Source organism: Melopsittacus undulatus, chromosome 4 (genome assembly GCF_012275295.1).
Source record: "Melopsittacus undulatus isolate bMelUnd1 chromosome 4, bMelUnd1.mat.Z, whole genome shotgun sequence".
In the NCBI taxonomy this organism is placed as follows: domain Eukaryota; kingdom Metazoa; phylum Chordata; class Aves; order Psittaciformes; family Psittaculidae; genus Melopsittacus; species Melopsittacus undulatus.
Window position 1 is genome coordinate 107853888 of NC_047530.1, and position 17314 is coordinate 107871201.

Below are 17314 nucleotides of genomic sequence, written 5' to 3' on the forward strand. Positions count from 1 at the left end.
AGCGTAAAATGGTTCACTATTAAAATAAGGAGGTAGTTGCTAGGGACAGTAAAAGAAGCAATATTGAACTGCTGGTTTAAGCATGACCAAATCTAATGGTGTGGTCTGCCACTGAAGTTGGTAGTGCATGACTTGAACATATATTCAGATAAAATTTGTAAGTATCTGTTTATAAAGGTTTCATCTTTTGATATATATATTATTGGATAAGAAATATAAACAGCTCTACGAAAGGATTAAGGACATGCTCAACTCCACATACCAGATAGGGGCAGTCAGCCACGTGGCTGACCACCAGCTGCTATATAGGCATATGCAGAATTATATAGGTGCCTGAAATCCCCAGCCTCAAGGAAACCATCAAGCAGCTGTGTAGTCTCTATATTTCTGCCTAAGTCTGAGCAAGGGAAGAAAAATCACTCTATGCTGTCCAGTGTGGCTGTACCCAGATTTTAGATACAAATGTGCTTACAACCATAGGTGAGGTATGTTGCTGCAATTCGAAACTTTAGTTTTTTGTATATTGTTTTCTGGATAAGAGACCCTACTCAACCAAGACACTATGCAAATGTTAGACTTAGGCACAGATTTATTTCACCTGTATATAAACCTTCGTGAGATTTCTGATACTTGTTTTTGCCACTTTCTTAGACTTATAATTGAATTTTCTCCTGTTGTAGGGTCAAAGCAAAGCAGAGTAAAAGCCTGAGAAATACTGGTGGGTTATTACCCATCCACACACAGCATGAAACGAATGGGAACATACCTAAGAACTGAAGGCCTGCAGAGCATTCATGGTAGATACAAAGGATCAATGTCAAGACTGATGTGTTCAAGCTCCCTCTTGCAAGAAGCACATAGCAGAAAACCAGTCCATGGATCCAGAACATAGAGTTTTATAGTAAGTAAAAATCATTTATTTTTTCTTACTTAAACTGAAAGAAAATGATTGATCAATGGAGACAGAAGAATTTTCTATATTCTTCAACAGTTTAAAGTGTCACTAAAAATGACAGCTGTGTTTGGAAAACTCCATCTTCAGTAGTTTAGACCTGATAGAAGAGATCATGAGTTAATTAAGGCTGATTTTTTAGAGAAACTTCTTTAGGTTTCGTGTGCCTGACACAGAATCATAGAATAGTTAGGGTTGGAAGGGACCTTATGATCATCCAGTTCCAAACCCCCTGCCATGGGCAGGGACACCTCACACTAAACCATGGCACCCAAGGCTCTGTCTAACCTGGCCTTGAGCACTGCCAAGGATGGAGCCTTCACAACTTCTTTGGGCAATCCATTCCAGTGCCTCACCACCCTCACAGTAAAGAGTTTCTTCCTTATATCCAATCTAAACTTCTCCTGTTTTAACCCATTTAACCCTTGTCCTATCACTACAGTCCCAAATGAAGAGTCCCTCACCAGCATCCCTGTAGGCCTCCTTCAGATACTGGAAGGCTGCTCTGAGGTCTCCACGCAGCCTTCTCTTCTCCAGGCTGAACAGCCCCAACTTTCTCAGCCTGTCTCCATACAGGAGGTGCTCCAGCCCCTGATCATCCTCGTGGCCTCCTCTGGACTTGTTCCAACAGTTTCATGTCCTTTTTATGCTGAGGACACCAGAACCTGTGTATTACGGTAAGCCAAAACCAATCCTGCGTATCCTATCTATCTCAGTGATATGTGGTCAAGAACTGAAGCTTTAGTTTCCATTTATTACTGAAGTGAGAACAGTGATGGACTGTTGATATGCTAGCAGAAGCACAGCCTCATACATCAGGTTATTTGCAGGTTTTTATGGCACTGTATTTTGTAGCAAACTTCCTGCTGCTCTGATGATGTCAGTATGTGTAATAGAAAGGAGAGTATTTTGTACAGAGGACACTTGTATTTTAGCAGCTGCAAAGGAAAGGTGCCTGTTATCAAACCTGAAGACATGTGTTTTCATGTAAGTTAAAGAATGTTTCCTGTAAATGTCATAAATGCACCAGTAAGCTGGAATTGGTTAAGCCTGCCGAGAACTAAAAGACAAGTTTATGTTAAAGATCCACACTAGGAGATTTAATTGTTGTAGATAAATTTAACTACAGCACATTTAGTCCTCCTCTGTTCTTGAATCTCCTTGACATAATCCATAGATCTTCTATTCATGGTGTTGTAGACCAGCTAAGGCTGGATGACCCATTTACTTGCTCAAAGCTGGGTCAGAGAAAACAGGTTGCTTAGGAGTGTGTGCAGCTGGGTTTGAATATCTTGAAGAATCAAGGAATCTATAACCTTGCTGGGAACCAATTCAGTGCATGACCACCCTCACGGTGACACTCTTTTTTGTTATATTTAAATAGAATTTACTGTATTTCCATTCATGCTCGTTGTTTCTTGTCCTGCCATGAAGCACCACTGAGAGGAGTCTGGCTCTGTCTTTACTCCAATCCATCAGGTTTCTGTACACACTGATGAGATGTCCCTGAACCATCTCTTCTGTGGACCTCTACTCTCATGAGAGATGCTCCAGTTCCCCAGTCATCTTAATGGCTACGCTTCCTTCAGTATGTCCATGTCGCTCTTGTACTGGGGAGCCCAGAACTGGAACCTGCAACCCAAGTGTGTCTCACCAGTGCTGACTACAGGGGGAGGATCACCTCCCTAGACCTGCTGGCAGCGCTTCTCTGAATGCAACACCAGGATGCTACTGGATCATGGTCAGTTTTTTCACCAGGAACCCCAGTCCTTTTTCTCCAAAACTGCTTTCCAACTGCTTACACTTGGTCTGTACAATGGTCTTATTTTTCAAGAATTTAGAGGCAGGATTACAACCCCATAGTCCCTTCCCAATAACCGTGTGTGATAGCTCACCGAGCACATGGTATTGTTTTGGCTTTTGTTGGGAACAGTCAAGCCGTGAATAGCAATGTTCAGGCTTACATTTCATTATTAACACATGAATATAATCAGTTGTATTTACCGTTGTCCTCCAGCTTGTTTGCTCTTCTCAACGGCTGTTTTGAAAACTTCTGATTCTGGACTCTGGCCTTTTGTCTTTCCTTCCTCTATTCTAGCTCTGTGAACTTTTACAGAAAGAGGACTTTATTCCCATTGTTTCTAGACCCAAGCTATGCTTTTCTATAGGAGGAAGATTGAAATATATGAGCAGAAATCATGAGTTACGTCAACTATTGTGATTTGGTTACCATCTGTCTCATAACCAAAATTAAAACATAGGTACAGCCTGGAAGAAGTGTAATGAGTAGAATATTAGACCAACAATTGGCCTCTTTGTAGCTGGTTTGTATTTCTCCTCATCAGATGAGGAGAAACAGTCGATGTGCAATATAGTGACTCCAGCAAACAGATTAGAAGGACAGGATTATGGACTTTTGTGCCCTAAGCGATCAATAGCTCCATTAAGGCTTCTCATTGGCCAAACAAGGAAACCAGTTCAACAGGAATTTTGATTTTACTTCAACCCATACTCCTTTCCCTTTTTATAAACTTTGTGATTCAAAGGATTGAAAGAAACCTTTTTGACAAATTCAGCTAAGGAACATAGAAGAAGATTAAGGGAAGGCATTGGTAAAGCAGAGCATGATGAGGTCCACTTTAGGTAGGTTACAAATAGCAAATAGCTGGCTTTAATTTACTTCTGATACCTGACATAGTCCCACTTATGATGTGCAGTTCGTGTACTCGTTGCAAGGAAAACAGCCTGTAACTTCAAGTGGAAACTATAAGAAATATAAACACTTGAGACTGGAGATCTTTGCTGAGGGATGTATCAAAAAAGCCTGCTATGGATTTGCTCTCTCAGCTTACAATATGTTACAATCTGCTTAAGTAAGTTATTAGCTAGAAGCAGTAAATAAATAAAACTAGTATGGTGGGGGCAAAGAAACATATTGATTCACTAGTCTGGTTCCAAAGGTAACACTGGACCTGCACGAACAGTTAAGATAATTTACAATATGGGCAGCAGGACAAATTTTCCAGGAAGCTGAAACTTTGATGTTCATATACAGCCATTCTGTAAAGATCAGTCATAAAAATATTGCATAAGAAATCAGACACACCTGAACCAGACTGACCTTGGGACCCTCACCTTTTCACAAGTGCAGAGTATAAATTCTTATGCTCTGCTTTATTGGCATCTCTTGACAAGATGGACATCACCAAGAACTTTCTTTGGTTGTTCCTCTTTAATTCAGCGCTCCTGGATGCCGTCTCAGGTAAACCACTTATAATCTTTAAAGAACATTCTTCTGAAACAGGTGGTTAAAAAAGGGATATCTTATGCCTCTACACGGGTTCCATACATGGAATTCACATGCTAGTATAACGAACTTTGTACAAAGATTAGAAGCAAACCAGACTGAAATTAGGTAGCATCATGTTGTCTTATTAAAGATATGCCAAATTGATATCGCGATTAACTATTATCCATGTTGAAGTAAATTTAGCACAATGAAATAACTATTGTTCTGGTTTGCAGTAATGTCTTGTAGCACAGTATAAACCAAATTTACAAAAAAAAAAACTACCATGAAAAAACTACTGAAATACTTTGTTCCTATACGTGTGTGGCTTTCAGCATGGAACTAAGAGGGAATATAATTTCTTCAGCTGCGATGCATGTTTGCTTTGAAGGACTTCAAATTCAACCTTGCTGATGCACATGGAACCACCCAGTACTTATTTAAATTTATACAATTTAAGGGAAACATAATAGTAAGACAGATATTGTATCCTATATGGTATTAATGAAGAAGTTTTTAAAATTGATTACTAATATGTCCTAGAGGGAAGGATGCCTCTATATCATCAGAGGATGAATGTCAGTGGGCAAAATATACAACAGGTCTTTTTCCTAAAACTCCTATTCCAACAAATCTTCACCACACCTCTTTTGTCTGTCTTGTCCAAAGCGGTGAGTCTCAATCTGCTGTTGTACTAGTTACCACATGGAACAAGTGAATCTCCTTAGAAACAGGCTCCTCAGCACTGTTCTTATTTTCATTTGTAAGACAGCTAAGTGAGAGTCATCGATCTGAGAGAGGTAGTCTTCACAACATTATTAAGGTTAAAAGTTCCTCACTTGCTTCTTTCCCTTCTTTACAATTACAGGTATCATGACCATGGCCACCATGCCAATGTCTTCACATGCATCTGCATTATTGATGTTTTCTGTCTATGCATTATTTTTGGGCAGTACTAGTCAGTATCCCAGCTCGGGCATCTGAAAATGCTCAGTGGCAGGAAGGACACGTAGGAGCATGGTGCTGTGAAATGTTTGAACCGCGGCAGGGAATCCCTCTGCCAGCCCTTGGGCTACTATGCATACGGCATGCAAACCTGGAGACAGCAAAGCTCTGAGGTGGAATGCAACATAACCCAAAAGTTGCATCTCTCTAAAGAAAATGTAACTCCCCTGAATTTATCACTTCCATTGCTGAATTTAGACACTCACTAAAACCAGACATTTACACCAAGAATGATAGTTTCATAGAATCAAAGAATCATAAACCATATGATGGTTTGAACTGGGAGATGACTTCAGCTAGGAGATAGATCAGAGCACTGTCTAAAGTCACCTTAAATGATTCCAGGGATGTTAAACCTACAATGACTAGGCAAACAAGGAACTAGAATTTCTTTGCCTGTAGACTAACTGTTTTGGAGATATATTCAAAGACAGTGGGTTTCTTTATTCCCACCATGGATGACCAGTTCCTGAGACCCTAAAGCTCTCCATTGGCCATCTGAATTGCTGGCACAAGCATCACCAGGGCTGGAAGAATCCATGGCATTCATTTTTCTCCATGAGATCCTCAACTGCTTCTTTCTCTCCTACAGATGCCACAGCCTCAACCACAGAAAGCTCCATAACACCCATTCCTCCAGGTAGGTCTCCATTTCTCATGGTTTTCCTGGCCACTTCTGGTGGCAGTGCCAGTGAATGGCTCAGAGGGAGGTGTTGGGTCTTCTCCATTGAAAAGCAGAGACAGGAAAGACAGCAGAGGGTGGCAATCCTAGAGATTTTCCCATGTTTTCCCTTTCTCTTCCTTTGCCAGGTGCCTCCCTGAGCCTGGTGAACGGTGGACACCGGTGTCAGGGCCGTGTAGAGATTTCAACCTATGGGGGCCACGGCACCGTCTGTGATGACAGCTGGGACCTGCAGGATGCCCAGGTCGTGTGCAGGCAGCTGGGATGTGGCTTTGCTGTTGCTGCAACTTCCAATGCCTACTTTGGACAAGGCACGGGCAGCATCTACCTGGACGACGTGCGCTGCAGAGGGAACGAGTCCTCCCTCTTCCAGTGCAGCCACAATGGCTGGGGTGTCCACAACTGTGGCCACAGTGAAGATGCTGGTGTTATCTGCTCAGGTACCATTGCTTTTCCTTTGCAGACTTCAGGATTGTTTTGAAAAGGGTTCTTGTGGGCCACAGTTACCTTTCTTGGAGGGCGTATTCAAAGACTCTGACTTTGCTGCTTCCACCATGGACAACCAGCCTCCCAAGACACACAAGATGTGCACTCCAAATATCGTGGGTGACAACAACATTCCCAGTGCTGGAAGAAACGATGGCCTTTATCCTTTTCCACGGGATCCTCAACTGCTTCTTTCTCTTTCTCTCCTACAGATGCCACAGCCTCAACCACAGAAAGCTCCATAACAGGCATTCCTCCAGGTAGGTCTCCATTTCACACGGTTTTCTTGGCCACTTCTGGTGGCAGTGCCAGAGAGTGGCTCAGAGGGAGGTGTTGGGTCTTCTCCATTGAAAAGCAGAGACAGGAAAGAGCAGAGGGTGGCAATCCTAGAACTTTTCCTACGTTTTCCCTTTCTCCTCCTTTGCCAGGGGCCTCCCTGAGCCTGGTGAACGGTGGACACCGGTGTCAGGGGCGTGTAGAGATTTCAACCTATGGGGGCCACGGCACCGTCTGTGATGACAGCTGGGACCTGCAGGATGCCCAGGTCGTGTGCAGGCAGCTGGGATGTGGCTTTGCTGTTGCTGCAACTTCCAATGCCTACTTTGGACAAGGCACGGGCAGCATCTACCTGGACGACGTGCGCTGCAGAGGGAACGAGTCCTCCCTCTTCCAGTGCAGCCACAATGGCTGGGGTGTCCACAACTGTGGCCACAGTGAAGATGCTGGTGTTATCTGCTCAGGTACCATTGCTTTTCCTTTGCAGACTTCAGGAGTGTTTTGAAAAGGGTTCTTGTGGGCCACAGTTACCTTTCTTGGAGAGCGTATTCCAAGACTCTGACTTTGCTGCTTCCACCATGGACAACCAACCTCTCAAGACACACAAGATGTGCACTGAAAATGTCATGTGCTGACACCAACATTCCCAGTGCTGGAAAACCTATGGCCTTCATGCTTCTCCAAGGGATCCTCAACTGCTTCTTTCTCTTTCTCTCCTACAGATGCCACAGCCTCAACCACAGTAAGCTCCATAACAGCCATTCCTCCAGGTAGGTCTCCATTTCTCATGGTTTTCCTGGCCACTTCTGTTGTTAAACATCAGTGACTCAGAGGGAGATGTTGGGTCTTCTCCATTGAAAAGCAGAGACAGGAAAGACAGCAGAGGGTGGCAATCCTAGAGATTTTCCCACGTTTTCCCTTTCTCTTCCTTTGCCAGGTGCCTCCCTGAGCCTGGTGAACGGTGGACACCGGTGTCAGGGGCGTGTAGAGATTTCAACCTATGGGGGCCACGGCACCGTCTGTGATGACAGCTGGGACCTGCAGGATGCCCAGGTCGTGTGCAGGCAGCTGGGATGTGGTTTTGCTGTGGCTGCAACTTCCAATGCCTACTTTGGACAAGGCACGGGCAGCATCTACCTGGACGACGTGCGCTGCAGAGGGAACGAGTCCTCCCTCTTCCAGTGCAGCCACAATGGCTGGGGTGTCCACAACTGTGGCCACAGTGAAGATGCTGGTGTTATCTGCTCAGGTACCATTGCTTTTCCTTTGCAGACTTCAGGATTGTTTTGAAAAGGGTTCTTGTGGGCCACAGTTACCTTTCTTGGAGAGCGTATTCAAAGACTCTGACTTTGCTGCTTCCACCATGGACAACCAGCCTCCCAAGACACACAAGATGTGCACTCCAAATATCGTGGGTGACAACAACATTCCCAGTGCTGGAAGAAACGATGGCCTTTATCCTTTTCCACGGGATCCTCAACTGCTTCTTTCTCTTTCTCTCCTACAGATGCCACAGCCTCAACCACAGAAAGCTCCATAACAGGCATTCCTCCAGGTAGGTCTCCATTTCACACGGTTTTCTTGGCCACTTCTGGTGGCAGTGCCAGAGAGTGGCTCAGAGGGAGGTGTTGGGTCTTCTCCATTGAAAAGCAGAGACAGGAGAGACAGCAGAGGGTGGCAATCCTAGAGCTTTTCCCATGTTTTCCCTTTCTCTTCCTTTGCCAGGTGCCTCCCTGAGCCTGGTGAACGGTGGACACCGGTGTCAGGGGCGTGTAGAGATTTCAACCTATGGGGGCCACGGCACCGTCTGTGATGACAGCTGGGACCTGCAGGATGCCCAGGTCGTGTGCAGGCAGCTGGGATGTGGCTTTGCTGTTGCTGCAACTTCCAATGCCTACTTTGGACAAGGCACGGGCAGCATCTACCTGGACGACGTGCGCTGCACAGGGAACGAGTCCTCCCTCTTCCAGTGCAGCCACAATGGCTGGGGTGTCCACAACTGTGGCCACAGTGAAGATGCTGGTGTTATCTGCTCAGGTATCATAGCCTTTCTTTTGCAGACTTCTGGAGTGTTTTGAAAAGGGTACTTTTTTGGCACTGTTGCCTTTTTTGGAGAGTATATTCAGAGACTCTGACTTTGCTGCTTCCAACATGGACAACCAACCTCCCAAGACACACAAGATATGCACTGAAAATGTCTCATGGATTGACACCAACATTTCCAGTGCTGGAAGAAACTATGGCCTTCATCCTTTTCCACGGGATCCTCAACTGCTTCTTTCTCTTTCTCTCCTGCAGATGCCACATCCTCAACCACAGTAAGCTCCATAACAGCCATTCCTCCAGGTAGGTCTCCATTTCTCATGGTTTTCCTGGCCACTTCTGTTGTTAAACATCAGTGACTCAGAGGGAGATGTTGGGTCTTCTCCATTGAAAAGCAGAGACAGGAAAGACAGCAGAGGGTGGCAGTCCTAGAGATTTTCCCACGTTTTCCCTTTCTCTTCCTTTGCCAGGTGCCTCCCTGAGCCTGGTGAACGGTGGACACCGGTGTCAGGGCCGTGTAGAGATTTCAACCTATGGGGGCCACGGCACCGTCTGTGATGACAGCTGGGACCTGCAGGATGCCCAGGTCGTGTGCAGGCAGCTGGGATGTGGTTTTGCTGTGGCTGCAACTTCCAATGCCTACTTTGGACAAGGCACGGGCAGCATCTACCTGGACGACGTGCGCTGCAGAGGGAACGAGTCCTCCCTCTTCCAGTGCAGCCACAATGGCTGGGGTGTCCACAACTGTGGCCACAGTGAAGATGCTGGTGTTATCTGCTCAGGTACCATTGCTTTTCCTTTGCAGACTTCAGGATTGTTTTGAAAAGGGTTCTTGTGGGCCACAGTTACCTTTCTTGGAGAGCGTATTCCAAGACTCTGACTTTGCTGCTTCCACCATGGACAACCAACCTCTCAAGACACACAAGATGTGCACTGAAAATGTCATGTGCTGACACCAACATTCCCAGTGCTGGAAAACCTATGGCCTTCATGCTTCTCCAAGGGATCCTCAACTGCTTCTTTCTCTTTCTCTCCTACAGATGCCACAGCCTCAACCACAGTAAGCTCCATAACAGCCATTCCTCCAGGTAGGTCTCCATTTCTCATGGTTTTCCTGGCCACTTCTGTTGTTAAACATCAGTGACTCAGAGGGAGATGTTGGGTCTTCTCCATTGAAAAGCAGAGACAGGAAAGACAGCAGAGGGTGGCAATCCTAGAGATTTTCCCACGTTTTCCCTTTCTCTTCCTTTGCCAGGTGCCTCCCTGAGCCTGGTGAACGGTGGACACCGGTGTCAGGGGCGTGTAGAGATTTCAACCTATGGGGGCCACGGCACCGTCTGTGATGACAGCTGGGACCTGCAGGATGCCCAGGTCGTGTGCAGGCAGCTGGGATGTGGTTTTGCTGTGGCTGCAACTTCCAATGCCTACTTTGGACAAGGCACGGGCAGCATCTACCTGGACAACGTGAGCTGCACAGGGAACGAGTCCTCCCTCTTCCAGTGCAGCCACAATGGCTGGGGTGTCCACAACTGTGGCCACAGTGAAGATGCTGGTGTTATCTGCTCAGGTATCATAGCCTTTCTTTTGCAGACTTCTGGAGTGTTTTGAAAAGGGTTCTTTTTTGGCACTGTTGCCTTTTTTGGAGAGTATATTCAGAGACTCTGACTTTGCTGCTTCCAACATGGACAACCAACCTCCCAAGACACACAAGATATGCACTGAAAATGTCTCATGGATTGACACCAACATTTCCAGTGCTGGAAGAAACTATGGCCTTCATCCTTTTCCACGGGATCCTCAACTGCTTCTTTCTCTTTCTCTCCTGCAGATGCCACATCCTCAACCACAGTAAGCTCCATAACAGCCATTCCTCCAGGTAGGTCTCCATTTCTCATGGTTTTCCTGGCCACTTCTGTTGTTAAACATCAGTGACTCAGAGGGAGGTGTTGGGTCCTCTCCATTGAAGAGCAGAGACAGGAAAGACAGCAGAGGGTGGCAATCCTAGAGATTTTCCCATGTTTTCCCTTTCTCTTCCTTTGCCAGGTGCCTCCCTGAGCCTGGTGAACGGTGGACACCGGTGTCAGGGCCGTGTAGAGATTTCAACCTATGGGGGCCACGGCACCGTCTGTGATGACAGCTGGGACCTGCAGGATGCCCAGGTCGTGTGCAGGCAGCTGGGATGTGGCTTTGCTGTTGCTGCAACTTCCAATGCCTACTTTGGACAAGGCACGGGCAGCATCTACCTGGACGACGTGCGCTGCACAGGGAACGAGTCCTCCCTCTTCCAGTGCAGCCACAATGGCTGGGGTGTCCACAACTGTGGCCACAGTGAAGATGCTGGTGTTATCTGCTCAGGTACCATTGCTTTTCCTTTGCAGACTTCAGGAGTGTTTTGAAAAGGGTTCTTGTGGGCCACAGTTACCTTTCTTGGAGAGCGTATTCAAATACTCTGACTTTGCTGCTTCCACCATGGACAACCAGGCTCCCAAGACACACAAGATGTGCACTGCAAATGTCATGGGCTGACACCAACATTTTCAGTGCTGGAAAACCTATGGCGTTCATCCTTCTCCATGGCATCCTCAACTGCTTCTTTCTCTTTCTCTCCTACAGATGCCAGAGCCTCAACCACAGAAAGCTCCATAACAGCCATTCCTCCAGGTAGGTCTCCATTTCTCATGGTTTTCCTGGCCACTTCTGTTGGCAGTATCAATGAGTGGCTCAGAGGGAGGTGTTGGGTCTTCTCCATGGGAGAGCAGAGACAGGAAAGACAGCAGAGGGTGGCAATCCTAGAGCTTTTCCCACGTTTTCCCTTTCTCGTCCTTTGCCAGGTGCCTCCCTGAGCCTGGTGAACGGTGGACACCGGTGTCAGGGCCGTGTAGAGATTTCAACCTATAGGGGCCACGGCACCGTCTGTGATGACAGCTGGGACCTGCAGGATGCCCAGGTCGTGTGCAGGCAGCTGGGATGTGGCTTTGCTGTTGCTGCAACTTCCAATGCCTACTTTGGACAAGGCACGGGCAGCATCTACCTGGATGACGTGCGCTGCACAGGGAACGAGTCCTCCCTCTTCCAGTGCAGCCACAATGGCTGGGGTGTCCACAACTGTGCCCACAATGAAGATGCTGGTGTTATCTGCTCAGGTACCATTGCTTTTCCTTTGCAGAATTCAGGAGTGTTTTGAAAAGGGTTGTTGGGGGCCATAGTTACCTTTCTTGGAGGGCGTATTCAAATACTCTGACTTTGCTGCTTCCACCATGGACAACCAACCTCTCAATACAAACAAGATGTGCACTCCAGATGTCATGAGCTGACACCAACATTCCCAGTGCTGGAAGAAACTATGGCCTTCCTCCTTTTCCACAGGTTCCTCAACAGCTTCTTTCTCTTTCTCTCCTACAGATGCCACAGCCTCAACCACAGAAAGCTCCATAACAGCCATTCCTCCAGGTAGGTCTCCATTTCACACGGTTTTCCTGGCCACTTCTGGTGGCAGTATCAGTGAGTGGCTCAGAGGGAGGTGTTAGGTCTTCTCCATGGGAGAAGAGAGATAGGAAAGACAGCAGAGGGTGGCAATCCTAGAGCTTTTCCCATGTTTTCCCCTTCTCCTCCTTTGCCAGGTGCCTCCCTGAGCCTGGTGAACGGTGGACACCGGTGTCAGGGACGTGTAGAGATTTCAACCTATAGGGGCCACGGCACCGTCTGTGATGACAGCTGGGACCTGCAGGATGCCCAGGTCGTGTGCAGGCAGCTGGGATGTGGCTTTGCTGTTGCTGCAACTTCCAATGCCTACTTTGGACAAGGCACGGGCAGCATCTACCTGGATGACGTGCGCTGCACAGGGAGCGAGTCCTCCCTCTTCCAGTGCAGCCACAATGGCTGGGGTGTCCACAACTGTGCCCACAGTGAAGATGCTGGTGTTATCTGCTCAGGTACCATTGCTTTTCCTTTGCAGACTTCTGGAGTGTTTTGAAAAGGGCTCTTTTTTGGCACAGTTGCCTTTTTTGGAGAGTATATTCAGAGACTCTGACTTTGCTGCTTCCACCATGGACAACCAGCCTCCCCAGACACACAAGATGTGCACTGCAAATGTCTCATGGATTGACACCAACATTTCCAGTGCTGAAAAACCTATGGCCTTCATGCTTCTTCATGGGATCCTCAACTGCTTCTTTCTCTTTCTCTCCTACAGATGCCACAGCCTCAACCACAGAAAGCTCCACAACAGCCATTCCTCCAGGTAGGTCTCCATTTCTCATGGTTTTCCTGGCCACTTCTGGTGTTAAACATCAGCGACTCAGAGGGAGATGTTTGGTCTTCTCCATTGAAGAGCAGAGACAGGAAAGACAGCAGAGGGTGGCAATCCTAGAGCTTTTCCCATGGTTTCCCTTTCTCCTCCTTTGCCAGGTGCCTCCCTGAGCCTGGTGAACGGTGGACACCGGTGTCAGGGACGTGTAGAGATTTCAACCTATGGGGGCCACGGCAGCGTCTGTGATGACAGCTGGGACCTGCAGGATGCCCAGGTCGTGTGCAGGCAGCTGGGATGTGGCTTTGCTGTTGCTGCAACTTCCAATGCCTACTTTGGACAAGGCACGGGCAGCATCTACCTGGATGATGTGCGCTGCACAGGGAACGAGTCCTCCCTCTTCCAGTGCAGCCACAATGGCTGGGGTGTCCACAACTGTGTCCACAGTGAAGATGCTGGTGTTATCTGCTCAGGTACTATTCCTTTTCTTTCCTAAATTTGAAGACACTTTCAAAAACAGGTTCCTGTGGGCCAGAATTAGGTCTTTGTTGAAGACGTGGTCAAAGATTGTGTTGTTTGTTGCTCGCACTGTGGATGACCAGCCTTTCAAGATCACTAAGCTTTCCATGGTCCATCTGATGGGCTGACGCCAACATTCCCAGTGCTGGAAGAATCTATGGCCTCAGTCTTTCTTCCAGTCTTCTCATCTGCTTCTTTCTTTTCCTTCTCTTCAGATGCCACAAACATTACCAGTGTTACCACTCCACCAGTGACTACTCCAGGTTCGTGTTCTATTTTCCTTTATATGGTTCATTACTTTTGAGATGTATTATTTGCAAGATTAAATGTTGGCATCATATCATTTGCGCATTGTAATGCTTTTGGGAAAAGCTGTTGTGGGTGCTGTTTAAATCCTACATGCATCTCTCCCATGTCTGTCTGATTATGTTCCTGGGGATGGATTTCAGACTGTGTTGATTTTGTGGGGAAATCTTTCTTTTCTTCAATATTTTTTTGCTATTTGGCCCAGCACCACTTGCTTCCTTTCATACCCATTTATGTCTTAAGCCTTCCAAATGCAAAGTAGAATGGGAGAGTCAGAGATCTCTGAAGAGATTATCTCACTTGTAGCCTGAGTCAGAATAGCAGAATTCTTCAATTCTCTCTCTAGAGATTTAACCTCTTGGAGCTGTGGATATATAGAATATATTTTCATTTTATTATATATCAATCTAAATATATCACATTTATATATTACTTTCTTCTTTTGTTTTTTTTTCCAGCTAAAAAATATATTTGTGGTGGCTTACTTTTTAATCCCTCCGGAACACTTCAGAGTCCTTATTATCCTATGAGTTATCCTGATAATGCAGATTGTTTGTGGCAAATACAAGTAGAGAATAATTTCCGCATTACACTCACATTTAGAAGTATTCAGTAAGTAAACTGCTTCTTGCTTGGCCAATAAATGGGTCTCAAATCTCAACTGCAACCACAGTTAGAATCATGGAATAGTTAGGATTGGAAAGGACCCTAAGATCACCCAGTTCTCACCCAAATTCCCAGGCACACATCTCATGATTATAAGTGTATTATAAATATTTCATGGCAACTGTGTGAGTGAAGTATTTTGGTTTATTATTTGTCAGCACTTAAAACCTGAGGGTTACCAATGTATTTTATTATACATTCATGTTTCTTCCTCAGGTTGCAAGGTGGATGCCAGAATGACTATATTGAGATTTATGATGGGCCACCCAATACTTCTCCTCTGCTTGGAAGAATTTGTTCTAATTATGGTCATACATACACATCATCGTCCAACTTCATGGCTGTCAGATTTCGCAGTGACTCCAGGTATTCCGGTAGAGGGTTTTATGCTGAGTACCGGTCTATTCCAACAGACCATACCACCAGTAAGTTTCTATTCTGCTTGTAATGTTTTCTTTGCTTAGAAGCTTTTATACCCCGATTTTATTTGCTAAATAAGTATTAATATTGTTACATGTAGGTGACATTCCTACCTGAACTTCATAATGATCTTCATCAGAGAATAATATTTTTTCATTTAAAAACATTTTAAGCATCAAATTAATTGCCTTGAGATGTTTTCTACAATGGCCAGTCTAAAATTGTATTTCTTCTTATCACAACATTATTCATATATATTTTTTCCTAGCTTTGTGGGCAGATTTTCATAGAATCATAGAAATATTGTTTAGAATGGACCTTTGGAGGCTTCCTAGTTTTCAAAGCAGAGCTGTTGCCTGTCATCAGATATTTCTCTCTACTAATGGCCAGGCTCTGCCCCGCATCACTGTGTCATGCCATGGACTCAGTTAACCATCATGATGATCTTAAGAACCTTTATGACCCTAGCTATTCTATGATTCTGTGATCCCCCTACTTACGCAGTGCTTCTGCAAGCCACTGTGTACATTTAGCTCTATGCCTTCCATTATACCTTTTGGATTCTTCTTCAGGTAAAACTCCCACTTTTTAACATTTTCATGTATACAGGTGATACAGGCTCAAGGTCTCGGCAAAAGCCTATTGTAAGCTACGTATTTTGGTCAGGTTAGTAACTGACAGTCTGCTGAAGTTTGTCAGAGCCTCCTGCTTATTCATGTCTAAGGTGTAAGAATAAGTGGTTTGGCTTATGGATTCTCTCCCCTAAATGGTAGGCATTTGTGGAAGCTGTAACAGGCATTGGAACAGGCTTCCCAGAGAAGTGGTGGAATCACCATCCAAAAACTGTGTAGACAAAGCACTTAGTGACATGGTTTAGTGGTGGCCTTGGCAGTCCTGGGGTAACAATTGGACTAGATGATCATAAAGGTCTTTTCCAACCTAGCTGATTCTATGGTTCTATGCAAACATTGTCAAGTACCTGAAATAACTCATAATTCATATTTTCTCCTCCAGCTCTTGCATGCTTGCCAACATACATGCGCGCAGCAGTGGACCGGCATTATCTCCAGTCACAGGGCTATTCAGTGTGGAACATCAGCTTGTCTGACCCTTACTGTAGACCAACATTTACATCAACTGAGGTTATATTCAACATTCCATACATTGGCTGCGGTACACGTAGACAGGTAAGTGTCAACATATTTTGGAGAGTTCTTCAGGTTTTGGCTTGGAAATTTAATAGACATTTGCAAAACTGTAATGAATTGCAAATGGTGCTGAAGCCCACAGGCATTCAAAACACAGAAAAGAAACATGTTTCTGGAGGCTAAGGTTTCTTAAACATTCCTACTTATCCTTCCCAGTGCTTAGGCAACCCCTGTATCTATTTCAGAGTGAGGGTCTAGGGAATAAAGTATAGCAGAGAGTTAAGTGAGCAAACCCACCCATTTTGCTTGGGGTTTCTGAGTATGACACGTTCTCTCCAACTAATATTAGGACCTGGTACATGCAGAACTTCACAGTACACACTGTGAACATGACTACATGCAATGATTTTGTACTCACTTAATGTGTCCAACAGGGCAACAATGAAACGATCAGCTACTCCAATGTGATAAGAGTGCCTGCTTTCGGTTACATCATCAAGAGGCAAAGGGACCTTTACTTGAGTGTCAGCTGCAAAATACTCCGGAACACCTGGGTGCAAGCAACGTACATTGCCAATGACACCATTAATGTCAATGAAAGTCTGTCCCAGTATGGCAGATACAGCATGAACCTGACATTTTACAATTCCTCATCTTTCTTGTGGCCAGTGCATGACTTCCCATACTACGTTGACCTGAATCAGAATTTGTTCCTTCAAGCTTCCCTTCACAGCTCTGACCCAGATCTGGTGGTGTTTGTGGACACATGTGTGGCATCACCTGATCCTAACAACTTTAGAACACTGACCTATGAATTGATCAGAAGTGGGTAAGGACTTTCTAGAATAACTTAAGTATTTGCAGGCATAGTTCTGAAAGAGGTTCATTTATGAAAGAGGTGACTGAGGGCCAGGGTACGTTGGTTGCAATTCTCAATACAAGCATACTTCTAAGAAAGACTTTTTGTGAAAGCCTGAAGAAAATATAACAAAAAAATGCCATTCAGAAGTTGCAGTCAAGCACTGGGCACACTCAAGGAGGCAGCACAGAAACTGAGGTCTGAATTTGTTTCTGGAATAGATACATATATTGTTGGGATGTCAATGGTTCTATGTTTCCATACACAAGAATTAGAATTTCACAGCATCATAATTAGAATGCAAAACAGTCTGTTCAAAGAGGAGAGAAATTCCTGAGCCTTCTTTTGCTACTTTAGAAACTTAAAACACTTTGCTTAATTTGTGCCTTCTGAATTGAAATGGAAAAGTTGTGGATT

At 45.4% G+C, this 17314-nt stretch overlaps 1 protein-coding gene across 1 annotated transcript in view; it reads left to right on the plus strand.

Annotated features, from left to right (window-relative positions):
* Positions 1-17314, plus strand: part of DMBT1 (deleted in malignant brain tumors 1) — a 58090-nt gene that overhangs the window by 13588 nt on the left and 27188 nt on the right. Inside the window, exons 8-25 of the mRNA XM_034061359.1 lie at positions 6057-6368; positions 6789-7154; positions 7553-7939; positions 8198-8245; positions 8416-8727; positions 9204-9515; positions 9914-10300; positions 10702-11088; positions 11508-11908; positions 12072-12099; positions 12236-12253; positions 12354-12665; positions 12926-12973; positions 13141-13471; positions 14249-14416; positions 14687-14895; positions 15905-16077; positions 16473-16867. Of these exons, the coding sequence (XP_033917250.1) occupies positions 6057-6368; positions 6789-7154; positions 7553-7939; positions 8198-8245; positions 8416-8727; positions 9204-9515; positions 9914-10300; positions 10702-11088; positions 11508-11908; positions 12072-12099; positions 12236-12253; positions 12354-12665; positions 12926-12973; positions 13141-13471; positions 14249-14416; positions 14687-14895; positions 15905-16077; positions 16473-16867 (4594 nt within the window). The remainder of the gene's footprint in view (positions 1-6056; positions 6369-6788; positions 7155-7552; positions 7940-8197; positions 8246-8415; positions 8728-9203; positions 9516-9913; positions 10301-10701; positions 11089-11507; positions 11909-12071; positions 12100-12235; positions 12254-12353; positions 12666-12925; positions 12974-13140; positions 13472-14248; positions 14417-14686; positions 14896-15904; positions 16078-16472; positions 16868-17314) is intronic.